This window comes from Crotalus tigris, unplaced genomic scaffold (genome assembly GCF_016545835.1).
Source record: "Crotalus tigris isolate CLP2741 ecotype Arizona unplaced genomic scaffold, ASM1654583v1 scf7180000024369.3102671, whole genome shotgun sequence".
Classification (NCBI taxonomy): Eukaryota; Metazoa; Chordata; class Lepidosauria; order Squamata; family Viperidae; genus Crotalus; species Crotalus tigris.
This window is the reverse complement of record NW_024100539.1, coordinates 21,142-45,964: the sequence shown is the minus strand read 5'-3', so window position 1 is coordinate 45,964 and position 24,823 is coordinate 21,142. Positions and strand designations below refer to the sequence as shown.

Here is a 24,823-nt window from a genome sequence, read left to right as displayed (position 1 = left end):
GTCGAGGAGGCTTTGTTCGGTTGTGGAGGAGTGGCGGCTCCTCCAGCTGTCCGAGCTAACTCTGAGGGCCGACGGAGAAGAAGATCGGCCAGTAAAATGGCCGATCACCTAGCCGCACCAATTGCAAGTCAAAAGACCATCTAAGCATGAAGAACCACTGTGGTGAATCCGGGTGAGACCTTTTCCTTCTCTCGCTGTCCTGATTACTTTCCTGTAAAGAGTTGTTGACTATTTCCCTTTTTAAAGAAAGCGGCGGCTGCCTATATAGGAAAAAGAGCTAAAAAGAAAGAAATTAAGATTTTTTTTGTTTTTCTGCTTGTTTTTCTTACTATTGGACTTCTTTGGGGGGGGATATTTAGGGGAAAAGAATAAAAAGAGGACACTGTTACCTTCAATTTTTATAATGCTGGAGATACCTCTCTTTTTAAAGAAAGAGAGAAAAAAAATTATTTAACTTCATTAACTTGGAAAAAGGACTTTACAGTCCACTAAGGACATCTGATGGCAAAAAGTGACATTGCAACTGTACTTCTCCTTGTTATTTGAAGAGGGATTGGACTTTCACATGATAATAGAAGAGAAAAGATAACTTGACAGCTGGGTGGTGAAGCTGGCTATTAGAACTTTGGAGGTGGACATTTGTGGATTTTTTTTCAAATACAGTCTCCAATAAAGGAATAGGCTAATCTACCATCAAAATGGAAGAAAGTTACCCACACCTTGACTATGATTTAATACTGGAAAAATTTTTAGAATTCACAGAAGACTTCAAAACCTATTTGAAACCTTGGAGAAAACTTAAAGATGCTACTTTGGAACTTCAAATTGACCCTCCCATGATGAATCAAGTTATACAACAAGGATCAATAGAGGAAGAGCAGAGTAATCCTGAACATGCCTCTATACATCAAGATATACAATTTAAAGAGATAGAGGAACTATGCTTACAACCCAATTGTGAACTTACACTGGGAGAAAATGCGGAAACCATTGAGCCAACTAATTTTACACATTACTTACAACTGATGGACAACTTCGATGACCAAAAAATCACCATAATTGACTCAGTTCAACTACCAAAACCAACAGAGATTGACATCAAGATACAATTCTTCGAAAATTACAACAAAGTGGATAACTTACTTTTAACTATAACATGGAATAAAAGTGAATATAACATTCAGATGATATTGGCAGAAAGGGAAGAAAACTTTGTTCAGTTTGAATTGGTCAGAAATTTTTGTAACCAAATTTTGAGGCTCGATAACCGAAAAGCTTTAATATGGGAACCAACTTGGCATAGAAAGAAAGCTGGAGTTGGGTTTAAACGTGATATAAAATGTTACTTGATGGGTTAAATAGGCTTTAGAGATTTTGTCTGATTTAATAACGTATGAAGGATGTGAATTTACTGTTATCATAGCTGAAGGAGTAAACTTTATTAGGATTAAACTTTATTAGGGATTAAAAAGATTTGATAGATGTAGATTGATGAAATGATAGAAGATATTTTTAAAAATAGAAATGTATTTGTTGGACTTACATTATTATTTTAAACATGATAATTATGCTGTAATAGAGAGAGAGATTTTGTCTGATTTAATAATGAATGAAGGATGGGAATTTTCTGATATTATAGTTGATAAGTATTTGAAGGTCTAAACTTTATTAAAGGGGTTAAAAAGATTTTTTACTGACGTAGATTGATGAAATGACAGAATATATTCTTTAAAATAGACTTGTATTTGTTGGAGTTATATTATTATTTTAAATATGATAATCATGTTGTAATAGAGATAGAGGAAGAGCTATTTGTGATAGGAAAAAAATTAGTCTCATTGAATGATCTATCATTAGGGATACCTGAAATCCCAACTATATGTTCATTAAAACGTAATTGGAATATGAGAACTGTAATTAGTAAAGCTTAAAAACAGGATATAGATTATTATAATCGCAATGTGATTGATGACTTTTGTTTGATTGAATTTTACCTAAAACTCTATTAATTTTAATAAGCAATATTATATTTAGGAAATAGATAGAAAATTTTTGATAATTAATCTTAGCTATACTTATATGATTTTGTCTTCAATGGATTTGTCACCCTGACCACCATGTTGTGTCCTAAGCTTTTATAAAAATGGAAAAAACCAATAAAACCGTTTTACAAAAAGATAATATACATGTTATACTCTGAGAAAAGTAAAGCAAAATAAGAAACTAAACTATTTCACTGATATATTATTTATCAAAAGTTATTTAAACACCACTGTTTAAATATCTGAAGCAGCTTACTATGATTATAAAACAGAATAAAATGGAGGGGAGAGAAGAGAAATAACTGAAACAATTCATGGAAAATAACAAGTATAAACTATTGGCGGAGTTACCAGCCTGGAAAGGGACTCATAAAAAGTTAAAGCTTGGAAAGGCTCCTGAAATGAAGCAGTGTTGGGGCCTGACAAGCTATAGATGGGAGGGCATTCCGCTCTGCAAAGACTACCCATAACCAAGATGCAAATGATGCAGTGAGGTAATTGAAAAAGACAAGGCAGAGCGCTGTTCGAGTTCTGCACTCTGAAGTTCCATGAAACTGAAAAGTTAAAGACATTCTTAACTCAAGAGTTGTCAAGGTTTTGCTGCCTAATAGAGATTCATCCACTACTTAACAGGTCGAGAGTGCTTAAAAGATGGCTAGTAAAACCGTACAAAACCGTACAACCCATTATAAACAGATTTATTTATTTATTAAATGTATAGGCCACCCATCTCGCTACCTAGAGTGATTCCAGAAAAGTACCAATGTTTTCTGGGATTGATTTAATTCAGAAATCAGTCCACTGGAACGAAGGTGATGTAGCCTGGATGGGCTTTTGACACCAGGCTGATGAAGTGGTGTCAAGTCCTAAAAGTGAATTGCCTCCAAATAAACCACTCTTTATGCTAGGCACACTCACATCACTGGCAGCCTTCCTGGCAGATTTAGCAGCTCTAATGGGAATGGCATCACTCCTCAAGTCATAGCCCCTTGACTTCAGGTCTTCCAATCCAAGTTTGTAATAAGTCTGAAAGAGAATGAATTTATTGAGTCATCAGTTTAATGTCCATCAACTACATCTGCAACTAAAGTTCCATTTTAAAAATTGCCAAAAGCAAACTTACATCACTGATATTGTAGGAATTAACCTTTGCCTGGATAAATTGAGGCGCGTCTGATGGGAGGTTATAACTGTGAATTCTTTCTTCATTTTTGGCTTTATAAAGAACCTGAAGAGGAATCAAGTGTGAAAATCACTGTGACATCCAAAACCAAAAACCAACGTTATAATTTATTACTATTAGTCCAAATTACAGGTTTGGTTTCAGTTCAGAAGTATAAGTTACATCTGATCAAGACTCCTTAGTCTTTTAATGGTTCTCTGCAGCAAATTTATAATGCCATTAATCAAAATGCTAACAAATATACAGACAGTACCCATACTTACATCACTCCGCTGGGCTTGATTGATTTTAGCCTGAACCACAGTAGGATGATCCTCAATTTGTGTAAATTTAATAGTATCTGGATGCTGACGGTATTTTTTCTGTTTATGAAAAAACAAATCAATCTCATTTACTGAATTTTTCCATGGCTTCCTTCTAATCATTATCAACTACTTCACCGAAAATCAATACTAAAGATTTTTTTTTAAAAAAAAAAAAAGTCCATGTCTTGGAAGATTTTAAAAAGTAATCAAGGCTGAAAGAGTTTGATGAATCTAAAACATTAACATTTTCCTATGCAAAACGCTTATTCTACCCCAAGAATTGGGTTGCAATGTTGTAATTATTTAATTAGAAGCAAGCAAATAAATAAAGTTCTCCTAAAAGAAGTGTAGTTTATTCTAGCGTAGTCAGTTTATATACATACTGGGCCACAATTAACCACCATATACATCATATTGTACCACATTATGGCTTAAGAGTGATCGAGCAAAGTAGAACTAACTATGGATACTTGTATTCATGGATTATTTAACCAACCACATGAACTTAAAACTTCAATTTGTTTCTACTGCTATAGAAGAGGGAGGAGAAGGAGAAGCGACAAGGGAGAAGGGAGGAGAAAGCAAATTTCACACAGCAACCTAGGTTCTTTGTCTTTTTCAGAAATTCCAGTCCAGACTGGAGAGAGTTGATAACAGAATAGGACTGGTACTCAGTTCAGACTTCAAACTGATTGGTCTTTCCCCTACTCCTTGTCCTTCCCATCTGCGTAAGGAAGGCAGGGCTCACTGGCTTGCTAGATCACTCTACCAGTGCCTGTTCTTTCCTTTTAGGAGCTACTCCGTTCTTACTAGTCCACTGTTTTTTCCTTGGTTTCCCGATGTCTGCTCACATAGATGCCTTCATGTTCCACTTCTCTGTCCTCCCATTATCTCCCTGAACACAAAACCCTTTTGTTTTGTTTTTTTTTCCCTTATGACACCACTGTGGCTCTGATGCCATGATAATGAAACCAATAGCCAACAGTTGTGCTTTCATTCCTATAGCCCTCCGTAGGTTCCAGAGAAAGTATTCAGTTAGAAAGAAAAATAGTTCCATTAATAAAAACAAATAACAACGTTCATATGTTGTAACAAAATGATTTTTTTAAAGAAAACTAAAAGAAAGAGAAGTTTTTCAGAACCCCCATAACTAAACTGAAATAACTCTGACTTTCTTTATGTTTTACTTACCTCGCTTACGTACTCTGAAGTTCTTTTTGCTGTTTCTGCATCCAGGGATCCATAAGGTATCCAGCCACATCCTTTCATCCAACTGTTGTAATCAGCTTTATATTCATTCTGGAAAAGACCATAATGAATTTAAAAATGGGAAATCCTTGTCTTCAGGTTTATGTGACAATTTATTTGAGCTGTCCTTTATGTAGATGGAACATTTTTTTAAGGTAGCCAATAGAAACTATAATTCATGAATTAAAACTAAGATAATTGCCAAAAACAATGTAATTGCCAAAAATAAAATGATGAAATTATTCCAAAACTGGTGCAATGTGCTTCATTAAGTAGGAGCACAACCTAAATGAAAGCAGGATCATCTCTGAAAGGTGCTTGATCTATAAGGTCCATCTGGAAAAACCAGACCTGTAAAGCTAGACTAAGACATTTAAAAAAAAAAACATCCTGGGATAAGAATTTTTCTATACAATCACTAGAAGCTGAACTCAGTTTGAAAGCAACACTTGGCTTTATGTAATAGTTAGGACTTCATACATGGGCAGGAATCGTATAATACTTTTAGAAGCTATCTGAATTCCAGATTATCCTTTACAAGCAATAGGATATTGCAAATATATGTTATCTCTGTTACACAGACAAGCTACAAAACATTTTTATAGTTTTAAACCTTTCTTCAGTTTTATTTTATATCCCAAGGAAAAAAATATTGAAAATTATACTGAAAACAACAAGGAAACATTGAAAGCAGGGGTGTTTGGAACATCCCCCATTTAATTCAAATCAATTATTGGGTTCAGAACTCAAGTCTGTTGATCAATTCAAATCAGTCACGCAATCAAACTGATCTGGCTTTCTGAACTTCTTCAGAAGTGCCTGCATGAAACATTTGTAATCATTGAACTGATTCAAATATACTTTCTTTGACTAAGTGATTCAACCTGAATAATCAAACTGATTTTAAAAGTCGATTTGATTTGGACATTTCACTGAACAGCATTTGAATCTTTGTACTGTACTAGATAGCAGCTACCTATTATTCTTTTCAAATTGCAGAATTTCTTTTCAGTCTTTACATTTATTCTCTTTTTCACCAATTCTCACCAGTCTATATTTTAATACTTTAAATCATCCTTCCCTTAATGATGCTGTATGGATAATTACAGGTCAGCATATTTTCAAGACAGTCGATGGCCACTTTAGGTTTTAGACATGCTGAACAGATGTTTGGGACTTATATTCCCAACAAACCTGGAGGACAGCAGTTAGGGAAGGCCAAAATAGACAATGCTCAGTTGGGTTGCTTCCTGCCTCAGTTGTCAAACTCTGGAAAAGGTTTACAGAAATACACTGCAACTCTCTTGTCTGTATGAAGTATTCTTCAGTTCAACAATGCTAGGTTTGAAGAAACGTTGCTACTTACGTCACTTAGTATAGCATTAGCCTTCTTGGCCAGCTCCACATTAATACTATCCGGAGGATAAGAATAATTATGGATGCGATGCCTGTAATCTGTGTCACTGACGATCATCTGGGCTTTCTTTGCTTGTACAACAGGAATCATATCCAGTGGTGCTGTGTATTTGGTCTTTGATGCTTCATAACCTTTTTTATAGAGCAGCTACGGTACAATTAATACAAGTCATTAACCATTTAAAGTTTGAAAAAAAAGAAGCCCTCTACAATATCCAGTGGGTATGCTAAAAACAGGCACAGCTTTTTTAAAGAATACTTTTTTTGTAACATGAGAAGGTCTTCTGAAATGATCACTGTCATATGCAAGAAATAGACTAGGTTGGGATTATGCTGACTTTCAAATAAGCCGACATCAATAGGTATATGCACTTCTGAATATATGCCTGAGTTATTCTAAAAATTTGGTGCATCTACTGATAACCTAATATTTCATTTTCCCCTACTTTTTCTACTTACTTCGTAAGTATTCAGGTTAATAGCTCAAGTATTATTTTTATTAACATTTGCATTTCCTCATTTTCTTAGACAATTATGAGAACCCACTTTCCTCAAAAGGTGTATTATTATTCCCCATCACAGGATGTAACACTCTGAACTTGATCATTAAGATTTCAAAATTATAGATCAGTGGTCCTTTATTAAGAATTTACTGAATGTAAACTCCACCTAAAGGGACACTCTAAAGAAATATCTTCTGAAAATGATTTTACATCTAGCTAAATTAACATTTCCAGAGAAATCAGCATATCAACAAACCACATATTATTTGGTCTATCTGTACTTACATCACTCTGTTGCTTGGCCATTTTTTGGCAATGTATCATTTTGGGATCATCTTCAATACTCAGAGCTCCAATTAACTTGCCTTTGCTCTGTTCATAACCCTTTTTGTATTCAACCTGTATGGTCACAAGACAATAATGTACTTTGAATGGCTGCAAATGTAAATCAATTCAAGAGCTACCTTAATTTCTGTGTAACATCACTTACATCACTTGCAATTTTTTGCTTGGCTTTTGCAGCTAGAATTGGAATGGCATCCATCTTGATGTCAAATTTCTTTGCTTTTGATTGATCCCAGTCATACTTATACCAATTCTAACCAAAGGAGAAGAGAAAAATATACAAACAAGTCATGACATAAAATCCAAAATGTATTACATACAATCCATAGATTTGTCTTAGGGAGTAGATAACCCTATAACTGCATAACTATTTCAATGTGCATGTTATTATGAGTAGATTAACAATAGAATAATCTTTTTTGACCAATCTTTTGATGCATAGGATTTCAAGCTCTTTAACATTCACTCAGTAAATATGTGGAATTTGTATAAAGTAAGCCCCTTATGAGAATAACTTTACTTTATATTGCAAAGGCTGTCAAAGATATAATCCACACAATGTAAGATCTAATTTCAGGACATCAGTCTAGAATGAAGCTCTTCATTATGGTCCATGTACCCTAAAGAACCTTTCTTCAAAGCTGGAAAGCAGTGATGTCTGTAGAATAATTGTTTTTTTTTTTCTATCCATAGTAAATAATTAAACATTTATTAAATGAAGTCTTTTCCTTCACTGGTTTTTCAAGTGAATCTCTGTCCGTGAATTCTCACATAGGAATACACATATACACACTAACATTTGCTGTGATTTCTTGGTCTTCATAGCTTCCTGGTTAACCTCAATAGCCTCTTTCCCTAGCATGTTTTTTCTTACCAGCATCTATAGAATCTCCTAAATATCTATTTTAATAGTTTTCTTTTCTTCCTTCTTTGTTGCCATCTATTCATCCTGTTCAGTATCTCATTTCTTAATTCATCATTGGCCTTTCCCCAAAGCTGATGCTACTCACCAAACTAACTGGAAGTGATGACAGCTGATCATGAAGATAATCTAAGTGCTGATCTAAGTTCTCTGCCTTTAAACTAATCCTCCTGATAAGTGTTACCTGACAATCAAATATGTCCTGTTTTATGTCTTATTATCATCACTGTCATGAACAGCATTATGATTCTCCTCAGTAGCTTGGTTTTTTTTTAGCTGTGAAAGCATCATTCATAAGACTCTTACATCGCTGATGTTGTAGGCATTGACTCTGGACTGGAGGAATAAGGGAGCATCTGGAGGGATAGAGCATCTGTTTTTCTCAGCTTCGTGTTTGGCTTTGTAGTTCAACTGAAATGCAAAATGAAAATCACATAAAAAGTGATCATTTGGAGGATAGCAGTTAAGCATGCTAGCATGGGCTTTTAATGTTTGAGCAAAATAAGAGGGGAATCCAAACCACTAAAGTAAACATTTTTCAGAGTGGTACCTCGGTACTCATCCTTAATTGGTTCCGGGAGGCACAATGAGTACCAAAAACAATGAGTACCAAACAATTTTTTCCCCTATGGAATAATGTAGTGAGTCACACACCGACAGGTTCTCCCTTGTGCGTTGAGTACCAAACAAACAATGAGTACATGTTCATGTCAAAGTGCATTGAGTACCAAATTCGATCAGTTTCAAAGCAGTTGAGTGCCAAGGTACCACTCTACTTTAATAACCATCACAATAAAAAGGCACAGTATAAATCAAGTAAATAAGTATGTTTACATTGTTCAGTTAATTCAGGAAGGATTGGATCAATGTCAGTTAGCATAAAGATAGAAGGGACTTTTGTTTTCATGAACACAACAGTAACAGATCCCCATCTGCTTTCATAGCATACATCTTTTGAAAATTAAAAATAAGAAGCATTACCACAAAACGGTGTCAAAAATAGATCTCCTATGTTAAAGCAACATTAACAACTTCTCCATCCCTGCTGATTAATTACAAGCTCAGCCCTTGTTTTTCCAATTATATTGCTACTTGTTTTATTGACTCTGGTATTAAACATGTGCAAAAATATACAAGTTTGGAAACAAAACATTCCAAGGAATATTGAACTATTCCATTATTCTTTTTGACTACTATGGATTTGGTTGTTCCAGGGGTGATCCAAAAAATTTCCAGAAGTAAATCCTTTGGAACAAGAAGTCATCTTCCAGTCTCACATTTCCATAAAATTTACATTGAGAAAGCTTTTGGATTATCCTCAGGATGGCTGGATTGGTATGGTCTAGAGCAGATCTGGGCATTTTATAGTCCCTGGGCCACATCTGGTTCTTTGGTTGCTTTTATTTTGAAGGTGATTGCTATTTTTTTCTTCAATTTACTTATGTGTGTGCATGCATGCCTACACATCTTCATGGCCTTATTGTTTTGGCACTCCACAAGAGTCCAGTTTCTCATGTGGGAAAATTAATTGCCCATCCCTGGTCTAGAGAATAATGAGACATTTTGATATTCTTCAAAATGTTTTGTTCCTCGTATGGTATGTTTTGAAAAGCATAAACTGGAACGTTTTCAACATTCAGGTGACAAAACTACAACTTCATGAATAGAAACCCGTTACTAGAAGAGAAAGCATCTGATAAAATAAGGCCAGATGAAACTTGGTTTGAGTTGCTAGGTTACTTACATCACTCAGCTGCTTGGAATTAATCTGTGCTTGTACCATAACCAGCGAGTCTGTCACAGGGGTAAACTTGATCTGGTCAGGATGTTTCTTGTATGCATGCTAGACAAATGAGAAAAAAAAGGTAATTGCATTTACTTTTTTATATATATCAAATTACGGTTCTACTTTTCAGTATCTACAAAAAAAATATTTTTAAAAAAATTCTAGCATACTAATATAGTCCATTCAGTCATCAACAGTATAACTAAACAACCCACTGCTGTTTACAAATCTTAAAGTCTTCTGATTAGTGAAGATGTACATTTTGCTATTTTAACTAAAAGACCTGAATAGAAGCATATTGTCCCATGCTTGTTACACACAGATACAGTGTTACAATCTCTATTTGCACTGCTGGTGATCAAGCCTATTAGTAGTAAATCTATGCAACATATTGGAAACAAAACTCGTCTCTTCAAAAGACTAAACCATCAACGGTTTGCAAGGCTTTACAGATGTTTCCAGATCTGTTCCTGCAGGGTCTGCATGTCTGCCTGTGCAGGGATTGTCTGTAAAATGAAGTGGTGGTGTCCCGCACATGTGTGAAAGCAACCGGGCTAGTTTTTCAAACACACAAGGCAGCTTTGAAAAAGACAAAGGTACTTTAACACTCCCCAGAAAGATGCTTTATTCCAATATACTGGTGTAGCTTTTCACAGCCAATATCTCTCGGGCAATGTTGGGCTTCAGAGTTTAGTAATCATGTCTAGAAAGCATCTTCAGTCTCTTTCAAACATTTGCCCTGCTTTAACGAAGAACATCCATACACGCATGAGCCAGCTTTTATGGCAATATTTGTTGTATTTGTTTCCTGCTGCAAACAACAGGGGCTTGTGGTAGCTTACATTCATAAAACACAGATAAAACATCTGCAATGAACAACAAACATTGAAATATAAAACAGACATACAAAAAAATGCCAAAATAGTAAATAACCACTAGTAAAAACTAAGTCAAAAGGGGATAAGAGCCAAGATGGCGGACAAGCAGCAATGACTGTAAAGAGAGTCTCCAAAAGTAAAGTAACTTTGTATTTTTAATCCATGACTGACTTTTACAAACTCACATGTACTGGAGAGGCTACCAATCTGATCTAGCTGCATTTTAACAATACTACAAGCCAGGATTTTTAAAAATGGGGGGAAAGGAGAAAGAGACAGCATGCTCACTCTGCAGCACAAAGCTTGTCCAAGCCATTGAAACAGCAGAAAATGGATGATTATACGGCAGATGGTCTGCTCCAGTAAGTAACTAAACTGCAGTCTCCTTACCACCAGATGTCACATGAATCCTATATGTATATCTGAACAGCGCAGTAATAGAAAAACAGCAACAAAACTGGAGAAGCAAGACCTACTACAAAGTCCAATTTCGGTCTGCCAAAATATAAAAAAATTAAAATTGCGCAGGTGATGCTTCAAAGGCATCTGTTACCAGGCTTCGGACCGATTTCTTCAGAAGGAAGTGTTTGAACCAATGAACACTGCTAGGAAAATGCCTCTAGTCTGTGCTTCGTTGAAACAGTTTTGTGGTTTCTTAAATTCTGATTGGGCGTCACATGTGACGTAACCGATTCCAATTTCACCTTACATGAAAACATTGTGGCTCTTTCAGCATTATATCTGGGTTGTTTAAGAAAAATGATTAATTCCATTTCTAATGGCAAGAAAACTATGTGGATGGGTGTCCACAGAGGGTAGGAATGTGGAACAAGAGCCCTCATGTGCATGATCATTATGAGTTAAGACCAATCCAAGGAAACATTTATTAGCATGGTAATATTTAAGTTTACCTTTTTAAAGGAACACTTCAGCAGTTTTTTAAAGACTCTGGACTAAGGTACATACAGATATAAAATCTCACAGTAACATTGACTTACATCTTTGCACACGTCCAGCTTCTTTATGGCTTCATATTCTTGAGTTATGGTTTGAGGGAAATAGCATTTAGCTTTTTCGTCTTCATAGTCTGCTTTATAGTTTTTCTAGAGGAACCACCAGAAAACAGCATAAACACCATGAACTGAACAAGAAAGGAAAAAAATAGAGGAAAATAGGTACCATTCATACTCACGTCGCTCTTCATGGCTCCAACTTTCCTGCAATGGGCTTCATAGGGGTCCTCAAAGGTGCCTATGTACCGGCCCAAGACATTGGCTATGTAAGGCTCTTTGTATTTCAGCTGTGGAGCGACATAGTCACATGTTGTAGCAAGGCAAGCAAGACTATGTCTGGAGCAGAAGCAAAGGAGAAATCTCCACCACACTTACCCCACTGAAGTTCTTAAGAGTGTTGTCGACCTGGTACTGTGGAGTCTCACAATAGTTAATGCTTACTCCTTTTGCTTTTTCATATGCTTCCTTATATAATCTCTGCAAGAGTGGAAAAAAATGGAGAAAGGGAGATTAGGAAACGATGTTGCAAATGTTGTTCCTTCTGTGTCTGCCTGGCTTCCCACCTACACACCTATTATCCTGAAATATACACCACAATATATTCCAAAAGGTTTCATCCAAATTTACATTCTGAATCCATAATTAGGATGGAAACATTATAGTACATATTTTATTGATGGAATTTATTTATTTATTTATTTATTTTTGCTTACATTTGTAAGCCCACCCAACTGAAACAATTTGACTCTGGGCAGCATACTACAAAAGTAAGAATAACAAAAAATATATAATAAGAAAGAAAGAAAACTCAGTATATAAACTATAAAATAGCAATAAAATATATTAGTACCCCAACCAAAAGAGACATTCATGCAACTAGGCCCTAATCGCCTAGAAAAAAAATCATGTAATCTGAATTAAACCCATGATGCATAGATTCAGATAGGTTGATTTCAACAGTGGCTAGAATTTGTTTATGAAAAATCTATCACAAATTCTATGTCAATGCTGCAAATACTGTATATTCTTGCTTTGACAATATGCAAAACTGTTTGGCATTTATTGGGTTAATACTTAGCTTAGACTGAGCGGGGAAAAAGCCCGGGAAAGAAAGAGGAAGTAAATGTTTGACCTTCTCACTAATTGGATAATGTGACCTGTGACTGCATGAGAAGGGAGGGGTTGAGCAAGGAAAGCTTGATGCCAGCGACCGGAAGTTCAGATTCTGGCATCAATTAGTCCAACATGGTGACCGGCAAAATTTGTAGCTCTGCAAATAAAGACTTTAGGAAACATGCCTGAAAGTTCTTTGAAGTGCTTCATTAGTCGGAACATGTGACATCATGCCAGAATCCACACTCTTTTCAAATGATCTACGTCCCGATTTATCAACAGCAGCCTCGGGGGAGATCTCATTATGGAGAAAAAAAAAATTGCCTGAAACCAGCCCCGTAGCTGCAGCAGTTTCCCCGGGGGGGAAAGCGACAGCCAGCAAGCCGGGGGAGGGTGAAATTTGGCAGATTTCCCAGCTGAGAGCGAAGACTTCAAAAGCAGCATGGACAGATAACACAGTTATGGGTGAGTCATTGGAAAGATTTCAAAACTTAGAAATGAGAAACAGAAAACAGTCCCTACAAAGTGAAACCTTCATCCCTAAGAGAGAGAATCCCAGTTTGAATCCTCTGCAACAAAGGGGAAATTGGGTTCCCCAGCAAGTGGCTGATCCATGTCCTCTGAACTTACCACAGCCAATAGAGGCCTTGCAATGTCTTGGGGTGGTACAGAAGCCAAGAAATCAGCAGCTGGGCAGAGAACAGCCACAGCAAGGAGGTTGGCCACAGCCCCCAAACGTGCAACCCCTGGGCATAAATCTGCAGCCAGGTTGGGGCCTACAGCAACTGGGGTGGCCACAAGAGCGATGGGGAGCCCAGCAGGAAGCCTGTCAGACCCTGCCTTTGCCAGCCAGAGACCCCAACCCTGAAGAGAGGGTGAGTTCCAGTCTGAGGCATCTGCAGCAATGGGTAGATGGGTTTCCCCAGCAGATGGATGATCAGCAGCAGCAGAGGGCACCACCACCCCCTGCAGTCCAACAACAGAGAAGACCACTACAACCCCCACTTGCGCAGCCACCATTGGGAGGCCTACAGCAGCAGGGGGTACCATCCAACCCCGCTGGCCAGCAGCCATGGAACCAGCCCCAGTGGGGGCCACAGCAGCCTGTGCTTGCACCACCCTTCAATGCAACGTTTGATGGGGATCCAGAGAAGCTGATTTTTTTCTTCAACCAAGTGCGTTCTCATCTAAATCGCTGGGCCTATCTCTATCCGGAACCAGGGGCCATGGTTGACGTCATTGGGGCCAACCTGGAGGGGGAGGCATCTGAATGGCTGAACAATCTATACAGCGAGCAAGCCCTCGAATTGGAGGATCCCCATCTCTTTCTCTTAGGACTGAGAGAATGATTTGAAGACCCATCCATCGGCCTCAAAGCATCAGGACAAATTCACAAAATAAAACAAGCAGGGAGGCCTGCCCTGGAGTACGTGCGAGAGTTCCGCAAGATGGCAGGTCGAATAGAGGGGTGGCCTGAGCAGTCCCTCATCCATCACTTCATCGAGGGATTAGATGATCACCTCTTCCAGGCTTGCATCTATCGAGAAGTACCTGATCGGCTGCAGGAGTGGTACCAGACGGCCGTGAAGCTGGATGTTAAGCTCTCTCGCTATAAAAAGCCTCCCCCACAGGAACCCGAACAGCAACCAGAACTACCTGGACAGCATTCACCCCCACGAAAGCCTTCAACTACTGCAAGGGCTGAGAGACCCAGGCCACCTGCACGCCCTTCCTTCGAGTGTTTCCGGTGTGGACAAGGAGGACACCGAGCGGCCACCTGTCCAGTCCCCTACCCTCGACTGCAGAGCAAGCCAGGACCGGCGATGCAAAAGAAACCTGCTCAGCGGCTACCAAGAGAAAAATCTAATCGACTCACGCAAGAACCAGTCGCCCAGGTTACACCCCACACACAGGAGAATGCCAAGACTCCAGGTGGACCTGCCCCTGCTCTTCCCTTCTTTGATAGCAACGATGAAGGAGAAAACGACCCAATGGTGAGTCAACAAATCCTGCCTTTTTCACTGCCCGCCAAACTTGTAATCCCTACGTCTGGGGCACAAATAGACTTAAACGTACTAATTGATTCGGGATGTACCCGCTGCATTATTAGTCTGGCGTTTGCCATGAAAATGGGCATAAGGGCAAAACAGCTTTCCAAACCGATGAGATTTGAGCAAGCCGATGGCTCCCTGATGGGAGGGACTCTTATTACACAATTAACGGAGCCCTTACGCCTAGAAATAGGTGCACACTGGGAGTTTATTCGTTTCCTGGTGGCTCCAAAGATGACCGAGGCAGTGATCCTGGGACTAGCCTGGTTGGACAAATGGAAGCCATTTATCTGGTGGGAGAAAGGAATGAGAATTGTGAGACTACCTATAGGACCTGATCCCCCCACTGATTCAACAGATGTTACTGGGCATCTTAGGCCACCCAATGAGCGAGCGCACATGGCCGTCTCACGGACCCCAGGTGAACCAGTCATCCCCAAAGAATACTTGGACCTGGCGGAGGTGTTCAGTGAAAAAGAATGTGATGCCCTACCCCCTCACAGACCCAATGACTGCTCCATCGAACTGGTGCCCGGAGCCAAACTCCCACGTCCGAGGATGTATGCTATGTCCCCCCTCGAAATGGAGGAGATGCAGCGATATGTGAACAAGAACCTAGCGAGGGGGTTTACTGAACGGGCCAAATCTTCCGTGGGAGCCCCTGTGTTGTTCAAAGAGAAAAAAGATGGGTCTCTTCGTCTCTGCGTAGACTACAAGGGACTCAATGCTGTAAGTGTGGAAAATAAATACCCCCTCCCCCTCCTAAAGGATTTATTGACCCACCTGGCTAAGGGGAGTGTCTTCACTAAGTTAGACCTAAGAGAGGCATACTACCGGGTGAGAATAAAAGAGGGAGACGAGTGGAAAACTGCCTTCAACTGCCCTATGGGGAGCTATCAGTTCAAAGTCATGCCATTTGGACTACAGGGGGCCCCAGCTGTATTTATGCAGTTGATTAATGAGGTTCTACATGATCACTTGTACAAAGGGGTTTTGGTGTATCTTGATGATATCCTGATATACAGCACAAACATGACTGATCACGTAAAACTAGTGAGAGAAGTGTTAAAGAAACTATTGAATGCCAAGCTGTATGTCAAATTGTCAAAATGTGAATTTCACCGAACCCAATTAGACTATCTTGGCTACCGAATTTCCAATGAGGGTATTGAAATGGATCTGGCCAAGGTAAAAACTATAATCGAATGGCAACCCCCAAGGACTCGCAAACAGCTCCAAAGCTTTCTGGGTTTTGCCAACTTTTATCGTCAATTCATCCCTTCTTTTGCCGAGATTGCCCTTCCTCTTACAGAACTACTCAAAACAGGCAAAGGAGGAGGGAAGCCACGACCGGGCCAACCACTAGCATGGACAATGAGCTGTCAAACAGCTTTTGAGAATTTAAAGAGACTATTTGCCGCTGAACCGGTTCTAAAGCACCCCTGCCCAGGGGAACCCTTTGTGATTCAAGCCGACGCCAGCGATGTGGCGGTTGGAGCAGTGTTACTTCAAAAAAACAAAAATGGGATCCTGCAACCCTGTGCCTACACCTCTAAGAAATTCACTGAGAGCGAGCGAAGATGGGCAATCTGGGAAAAAGAGGCCTTCGCAATTAGGTGGGCGCTATTGAACTGGCGACACTATCTAGAAGGGAGCAAGGTGCCATTTGAGGTATGGACTGATCACAAGAACCTAGAGGCACTGAAAACCCCTCGCAAATTGTCACCAAAGCAAGTATGGTGGGCACAGTACTTTAACCGCTTCAACTTCACTCTAAAGTACATACCAGGAGGAAAGAACTTTCTAGCTGATGCGCTATCCCGGTTACCCCAGTACAAAAGTGAACGAGAGCAGGTTAACGAGGCAATTATTCCCAATCCACAAACTGTCACTCAACCTACACCTCGCAGGGTCCCCAATCCGGATGACCCTGGAGTGAAGAAAATAAAACGAGAGCTCCTCACTGACCAATGGTTCAAAGATAATCAAGCGTCCCTAACATACAGGGATGGCTTGGCTTACAAAGGGATGAAGTTATATTTGCCAGAAGCGCTCCGTCTTAACGCTCTCAAACACAGCCACAATGTAAAGCAGGCTGGACACTTTGGATATTTGAAAACCCTACACCTCACCCGCCGACAATTTTGGTGGCCGGGGCTGAAAAAGGATGTGGAAAACTTTGTAAAAAGTTGTACTGTATGTGCCACAACAAAAAGAATCCCGGGAAAAACTCCTGGGCTACTGCAACCCGTGGCAGACCCTTCTCAACCCTGGGAAGAAATAGCTATGGACCTTATAGTGGACCTACCTGAAAGTAGGGGAAATTACAGTACTTGGTACAATGGAAGGGATACCCATTGTCTGAAGCCACCTGAGTGAAATCTAGTGAAGTGAACGCTGACAGATTGATCAAAAGGTTTCATGTGAAACACCCCAACAAACCGAAAGATAACCCTTAACATATGCTTTTGTTTACTTTACAGGTTCTGTCCTTCTTGTAAGGGGGGCCGGATGTCAATGCTGCAAATACTGTATATTCTTGCTTTGACAATATGCAAAACTGTTTGGCATTTATTGGGTTAATACTTAGCTTAGACTGAGCGGGGAAAAAGCCCGGGAAAGAAAGAGGAAGTAAACGTTTGACCTTCTCACTAATTGGATAATGTGACCTGTGACTGCATGAGAAGGGAGGGGTTGAGCAAGGAAAGCTTGATGCCAGCGACAGGAAGTTCAGACTCTGGCACTAACCAGTCCAACATGGTGACCGGCAAAATTTGTAGCTCTGCAAATAAAGACTTTAGGAAACATGCCTGAAAGTTCTTTGAAGTGCTTCATTAGTCAGAACATGTGACATCCTAATGAAAACAACCACTGCGCCTCATGCAGTTTAATAATGGTTGTTAATGGCCCAGTTGGACAATTGTCAAATACGGATCTCCCATTTAGGTCTTTGCTGATTGAACATTTTAATGTTCATGAATTAATTTTATTCTATTTTAAATACTTTTTCATCAGACAGTTGAGGAGTCCTTGCTGCTCTCTGAGCTCAGTTGTTTGCCTGCAGATGTTTTGTTACCAGTGTGAGCTACTGATATTCAGTTTTATTGGTATCATCAGACAATTCACTATACATAACTGTGAATAAATTAGGTTAATTATATATTAAATAAATATATATTATAAAATTGAAAGGTCCCAAATTTGATATAGTCATAAAAGACTATAAGAATCATAAAAATGTTAGCAAGTTACTGAAGGTACATATGGTATGTGTCTTCTTTATTGGCTACTATTAAAATACTACTGGATGCAGATTATAATTTTCAAAAATGATTTAGGAATTCTTATTTCATTACTATTTTTTTTTTTTGCTTCATAGCTCTAGAATACAGGGAGCCAAAAAAAGGGTTGTGCTACATCATCACAAAGGTTCCAGCCACACACCCCATTTTACCATATTTGAGCTTACTTACATCATTTTGCAGTTTGCCCACTTTCAGAGAATGTAACATTTTGGGATCATCCTGGACGCTCAACGCTCCAATAAGCCTCCCTTTGCCCTTTTCGTAGCCTTTCTTGTACTCAACCTATAAGGAGATATTGGGATAAAATATTTTCATAGGCTACAAACTTTGTGTGCAGATTGAAAGCTAAGTGTTATTACTCTGTGTCATACTTACATCGCTCGCAATTTTTTGTTTTGCTTTAGCAGCCAGAATCGGGATAGCATCCATTTTGATATCAAACTTCTTTGCTTTCGATTGATCCCAATCATACTTGTACCAATTCTAACCAAGAAAGAAGAGGAAAATAAAATGGATCATCCTGAACTAGGAATCAGAAGGATAAATCTTTTTTTTAATCTAATGCCATACCTCAACTTGATTGACTAAATGAAAACATTATTCAGGATAAGAGCAACAATCGTCATTTCTAACCAACTGAATAATAAATTCTGACATTCTTTACGCGGCAATCATCAAGAAATAGAATCACCTTTAAATATTTGTAACTTTCACAAAATGAGTCCATTATAAGATGGATCTATATGTACAGATTGCTTTGGCAATCTATACCATACTAATGGACAGATTTAGAATATTTCTTTATCTATATATCTATCAATGTATCTATTGATCAACAAGAATATTGATATAAATATAGCGAGAGACTTAAACATAGAGAAAACGCATATGTTCATATAATGATTATTTGGTTATAGATACATCTACCTAGATCAGTGGTTCTCAACCTGTGGGTCGGGACCCCATTTGGGGTCGAACGACCATTTCACGGGGGTCGCCAAACAAGGCTGTCCGCCATTTTTTCCCCTTTTCTTTGGCCACACCTCTGGCACCTGGTGATGTATAAGTGGTTGGGGGTCACCAGAACATGGGGAACTGTATTATGGGGTCACGGCATTAGAAAGGTTGAGAACCACTGACCTAGATGTACACATTGCCTGTCATTCACTCCCCATCCCTACTCATAACCCAGACTCTTTTCTAGTAATTCCTGATTACAGTCACTCATATTCTAAGTCAGGGGTGTCAAACTCGCCGCATCACGTGACGTGTCACGATGTATTGTGACTTTTTTCCCATTGCCGGAGCTGGGGTGGGTGCGTTTTTGGCAGGATGCATCCAGCCCGTGGGCTGGCAGTTTGACACCCCTGTTCTAAGTACTTCTAAGAGTCTTAGCACCCAACTGGCCTATTCTACATCATTTCTGTTTCTATACTTTCTCCTGCCAAATATGCACAACACATTCCTAGATGTGCTGAGAAATTCTGCTTTCCCTCTTCCTTCTTAAATCATCATATCATTCTCTCATTTTATTTCATCCACTGTATTGATAAATCTTGGTCTTTGTATTGTTTTAAATATAGTTAATTAGATTGGTTCTTTTCAAGCTTACTGTCCTTGTCCATGCTGACTATGGATTACAAGAATCTGTCCAATGTATTCAAAGAAGATTCAACTAGGCTTGTTCACTGTCTGTCTAATAGTCATCGCACCGCAAATATTTTAGATTCATGACCTATTAACATAGTAGCAATAATATTATTTATTAAGAAATTGAGTCACAAGAGCAGCTGTCCATTATACTCACATCACTGATATTATAAGCATTGACCCTGGACTGGAGAAATAAAGGAGCATCTGGAGGTATAGAACATTTGAATTTTTCAGCCTCATGTTTAGCTTTGTAATTCATCTGAAATATAGAATGAACAAATAGTGGAATATAAATTACTAACACATGCTGCTCTTCACTGTGGGATGAATTCCTTCTCCTAGAGATCAACTATGGCTACAGACTTTTTTCTAACCCCGCTATTGATCAAGTCATCAATGCCTTGCTCCAGTACCCAAACCAAATGCCTTCCCAGAAGGACTACCTTGTCAAATTGATGAACCTTCTAAAGGAGCAGATGGGACAGAATGGTGGTGCCCACGGAGTACCAGTTCTTCCCTTACATTAATAGCATCAATTTCAACTTTTTAAATACCAACTTCCTTTCCTGACAAATATGTTTGAAATCTATGAAAATTTACTACTTTCCTATTTGCTCGAACCATATATCTGCCAGGGACCAAATGCTTTATTAGTAACAGAAATGATATAGGATTTTCAATAAGCCTACTGATGGAGGGAGTTATAAAATGGTAAGCATCTCCTCCCCAGGGCTTATTCAGAAAAGTTCAGATAACCACAGTTTAATTTTGTGGTGTGCTTGAGCATTAACTTTGAAGATCTGGTCAAGTAAATAACAGACGTTTGTATAACTAATACGATCTGGAGAATGGCTCACAAGGCAACGAGGAGAGAAATGGGAAGAATTCCTCACCAAGAAGAGGTAAAAATATGTCCCCCTCTTACTATCCAGTGCCAGAAAGAGGGAGGGAATAAAGAGGCCTGAAATGTAGTCCAGTTTCAGTTCTTATTTGGATAGAACATCCCTCCTTCCTTCCTTCCTTCCTTCCTTCCTTCCTTCCTTCCTTCCTTCCTTCCTTCCTTCCTCCCTCCCTCCCTCCCTCCCTCCTTCCCTTCCTCCCTCCCTTCCTTGGTTTATATGCCACTCAGATTCAACAGGATTTATGGGAAACTCATTACAGTATGCTAATACATATAGAATTATTTTCTGCTCTGACAGGATGGAACTCCATCCTCCTCTCCTTGTATTGGAACATTTAGTCTATTTTCTTAGGCCACAGAAGGATATTGTGGGCTTAAAAATGGCTAGAGCTGAACATATTTTTTCCCTTGATATTTTTAATTGATAGCTATAAATGTCATTTACCAAAATCTATAAGACTATAAGGTATTTGATTAATGTAATCACATATAATTCCTGTTATTTCTAAAGCATTGATGGAAATTTGTGGATTTTTATTTGGTGTTGGAATTATTATAAATATTTTGGAATATTCCAAGAAAATCTAATTGTCAATGTAAATACTTCCATTGTTTTTATCTCTAATTGATATTAATCTAAAACAGATTATTTACAATTCTCCGAGTATAAAGAATAAATTAAAGATTGCAAAAATTTATATTTCTTCAATATAGGTACTTAGTGGGAGTCCTATTTTAATACCTTTAATACCTTCAAGGTATTTTATTACAAACATTTCTACAAAAAAGACAAACTTCTATGTTTTCTTTATGCAAATTATTATCATTTCAGGATGTGATGGTGTCAATTTTTTAGATTTTCAGTTTTATTGCTGGACATTTAATTCTATCTATCTATCTATCTATCTATCTATCTATCTATCTATCTATCTCTTTCTATGGAATTCCAATGATCAAAAACACATTCAGACTTCAGCAGTGAAGAGTTTTTCTGCTGTTTGTGAGTCAGCATCAAAGCACACCAGCTTCAAATGCACTGGTTCCAATTCTGACTCTTTTTCTACCTCAGTAATGAGGTAAGCAGGTTTGATCAACAAGGAAAGTAAACAAAGAGGTAAAAAAAATGCCTCTTTGGTGTCAATTACTGATAGCAGAAGACTTGTAGATGGACCTCTGGTACAGGTCAACAAATGTATGCAGCTATCCCTGAGAACTAGGCACAGCTATGCCTTCTCCATCAAGCCAGAGTAAACAGCTTTGTCTTGGGGATTGGCAGTTAAAGAGCAACTTCCCTTCTACTTCTCTTTCCCCACAGTTTTCTTGTCCTTCAGAATATCTTAGTCGGACAGGACAATTAGACACTTTATTGTGGCTTCTTCCCAGGCAGCTCTCTTGTCTTCTTTTGAAGTTTTGGCAGCCTGAGCACAGGCTGCCAGAGCTGTGGGGAAAATGACTTTGAGGCACAATGGGAAAGTTTTGCTTCTCCTGTTGTCAAATGTTGGATGACTAGGGAGCCAGGGGAAGCCAATAGCAGCAGGGCAGTTCACCTTCCTCTTTAACATTACCTAGAAATGAGGTACAGCAGACCAGCTGAACTACAAGTTTTGTATTACCTATGGTGGAAAATGCCACATTAAAGCAAAACAAAAATAGTGGGCAACAGATTGTTTTTCTAATGGGACAAGGCTGAATTTGAAATGATCACATCCATTTCTGTGTTTCTGGAATGGTAGGAAGGCATCTTCCTGCCACAGTTTGCGGGACATGTGAAAGGTCTCAAGATTAAAAAAAAACAATTAAGGGTACAATTACAAACATTTTAGAGTCATCTAAATCATCATCAATGACATGGTCAGTTTCTCCAGAGACTAAGGAGAGGAGGAGGGACAAAACAGAAGAGGTGGCATAGGGATGAAACCTGCTGAAGTAACAATAAGCATTTTCTAGAAGTTAAAAATGAACAGTTTGTAAATCTTTCTAAGCTATTCTGAGTACCAAACAAACACCTGTTAACTGAGAAGGGTGACAGAAAAAATTGCCCATATTTAAAATTCCACAAGCACAACCCTATGTAAAGGCATTGACCATTTGGAACTGAAAAGGGCAATGCCTGCCTCTCGGGGCTTAATTTTTGTCTGCAACAGAGAACCTAATCTATCTGATTCTTGTCTGAGAATGTACTGCTAAATAAGTACATACATGAATAAGCTTCTGGAAAACTGAGATGCACTGCCATGCTCAGGTATGAAACCTGTCACATTCTAAGCAACTGCTTCAATTTGTTTTCAAAAGCATTGCCACAAAATTCTCACTTTCCAAATAGATACCCATGTTATTGCAATGGAAAGAATCTGCAAGCCCCAGCAAACTCTAGGCCAGTGGTGGTGATCCTATGGCACGCGTGCCAGAGGCGGCACTCGGAGATGGCAACTGTCCTCTTCAACCAGCCGCCCGCTAACTTGCTGAGGTCCCTCATGGCTGGATGCACCCCAGCTCCCATGCGCTTGCTGGCCTCTGTGTGCGGGGGCCAATGGTGTCAGGCAGCAGCCATTCCAGCCCCTGCCTCACCTTGCCCTGCGACATGGCACCCCTGCCTCGCCTCATCCCACAGAACCAACCTCCTGCCCACCGCCCCACCTGCCAGAGACCCCTGGATCTCCCCCAACCCTGCCCCCACAGGTGTCCCTCCTCATGAGCAACATCGGGCTGGCCATGCCGACCCTGGCCATGCCCACCCATCTGCCATGATGACTGTAGCCATGCCCACCCAGCAGGCCGTGCCCACCCAGCACCCGGCAATACATAAGTGGGTTTTGGGTTGAGGTTTGGGCACTCGGTCTCTAAAAGGTTCGCTATCACTACGCTAGGCTGTCTGTCAGACAATTTAGCAGAAGACGTAAGATCATGCAAAGCCGGGTCCTGTCCATTTCTTGGTTGCTTACATCACTCAGCTGCTTGGTATTAATCTGTGCTTGTCGCAAAACCAGAGAATCCGGCACTGAAGTAAACTTGATCTGGTCAGGATGCTTTTTGTAGGCAGACTAGGAAAAGAATAAAACAAAACTACTTCATGATATGATTTAAAACATTCTGCTCTGCTACTATCATGCATGCATCCATTCCGCAAAAATATAGATGGAGAAGGCTGCATTTATATTGAAAGTATTTAGTATATGATGTTTAAATGCAGTTCTTATACCACCAATGATGCTTCAAATATTTTCATGTACCTTATATTTCACTTATTACTTTAAGAATATCAAGATATAATACACCACTGAGATTCTTTTATTTTTCAGTTCTCAAGCACATAAAAAAAAGTGATCTCACTAGGACCATGACTTACATCTTTGCACAAGTCCAGCTTCTTCATGGCTTCATATTCTTGAGTTATGGTTTGAGGGAAATAGCATTTAGCCTTTTCGTCTTCATAGTCTGCTTTATAGTTTTTCTAGAGAAAACACCAGAGTTCAGTAAGCACCATGAACTGAACAAGAAAGGGGGGGAAAGTGGAAAATAGGTACCATTCATACTCACGTCGCTTTTCATGGCTCCAACTTTCATGCAATGGGCTTCATAGGGATCCTCAAAAGTGCCTATGTACCGGCCCAAGACATTGGCTATGTAAGGCTCTTTGTATTTCACCTGTGGAGCAACACAATTACATGTTGTAGCAAAGCAAGCAAGACTATGGAGCAGAAGCAAAGAGAAATGTCCACCAAACGTACCCCACTGAAGTTCTTAAGAGTGTTGTCGACCTGGTACTGTGGAGTCTCACAATAGTTAATGCTTACTCCTTTCGCTTTTTCGTACAGTTCCTTATATAGTCTCTGCAAGAATGAAAAAGAAAGGAGAACGGGTTATAAAAAGCCATGTGGAAAATAACCTTCCTTCTGGGTATGCCTCATCCCCACTTACACAGTTCTGTTTCCTTTCTGTCCTGAAAATATGCATCACAATGCATACCAAAAGATTTCATTTAAATGTACTTTATGAATTCATAATTAGAATGGGCACATAAGAACTATCTTCCTGGCTTAATTGCAGGATATAGATTAGCAAAAGTTTTCTCTCCAAGAGTAGCAAGGCAGGTGTTTATGGGAAATCCAAATCAGTTTATAAATGAAATGGCCAGTATACCTCATATCAGTTAATAATG

At 39.1% G+C, this 24,823-nt stretch overlaps 1 protein-coding gene across 42 annotated transcripts in view; it reads right to left on the bottom strand.

Moving 5' to 3' along the window:
* The window catches only part of NEB (nebulin), a 206,821-nt gene that overhangs the window by 163,512 nt on the left and 18,486 nt on the right, over positions 1–24,823 (bottom strand). For all 42 annotated transcript variants that reach the window (XM_039327850.1, XM_039327855.1, XM_039327865.1 and 39 more), the window contains exons 19-37: positions 24,393–24,494; positions 24,202–24,309; positions 24,011–24,115; positions 23,607–23,705; positions 19,918–20,022; positions 18,486–18,593; positions 18,279–18,392; positions 12,017–12,118; positions 11,821–11,928; positions 11,627–11,731; positions 9,709–9,807; positions 8,271–8,375; positions 7,188–7,295; positions 6,983–7,096; positions 6,145–6,342; positions 4,722–4,829; positions 3,489–3,587; positions 3,166–3,270; positions 2,961–3,068 (exon numbers count right to left, since the gene is read on the bottom strand). In XM_039327850.1, the coding sequence (XP_039183784.1) occupies positions 2,961–3,068; positions 3,166–3,270; positions 3,489–3,587; positions 4,722–4,829; positions 6,145–6,342; positions 6,983–7,096; positions 7,188–7,295; positions 8,271–8,375; positions 9,709–9,807; positions 11,627–11,731; positions 11,821–11,928; positions 12,017–12,118; positions 18,279–18,392; positions 18,486–18,593; positions 19,918–20,022; positions 23,607–23,705; positions 24,011–24,115; positions 24,202–24,309; positions 24,393–24,494 (2,100 nt within the window). The remainder of the gene's footprint in view (positions 1–2,960; positions 3,069–3,165; positions 3,271–3,488; positions 3,588–4,721; positions 4,830–6,144; positions 6,343–6,982; positions 7,097–7,187; positions 7,296–8,270; positions 8,376–9,708; positions 9,808–11,626; positions 11,732–11,820; positions 11,929–12,016; positions 12,119–18,278; positions 18,393–18,485; positions 18,594–19,917; positions 20,023–23,606; positions 23,706–24,010; positions 24,116–24,201; positions 24,310–24,392; positions 24,495–24,823) is intronic.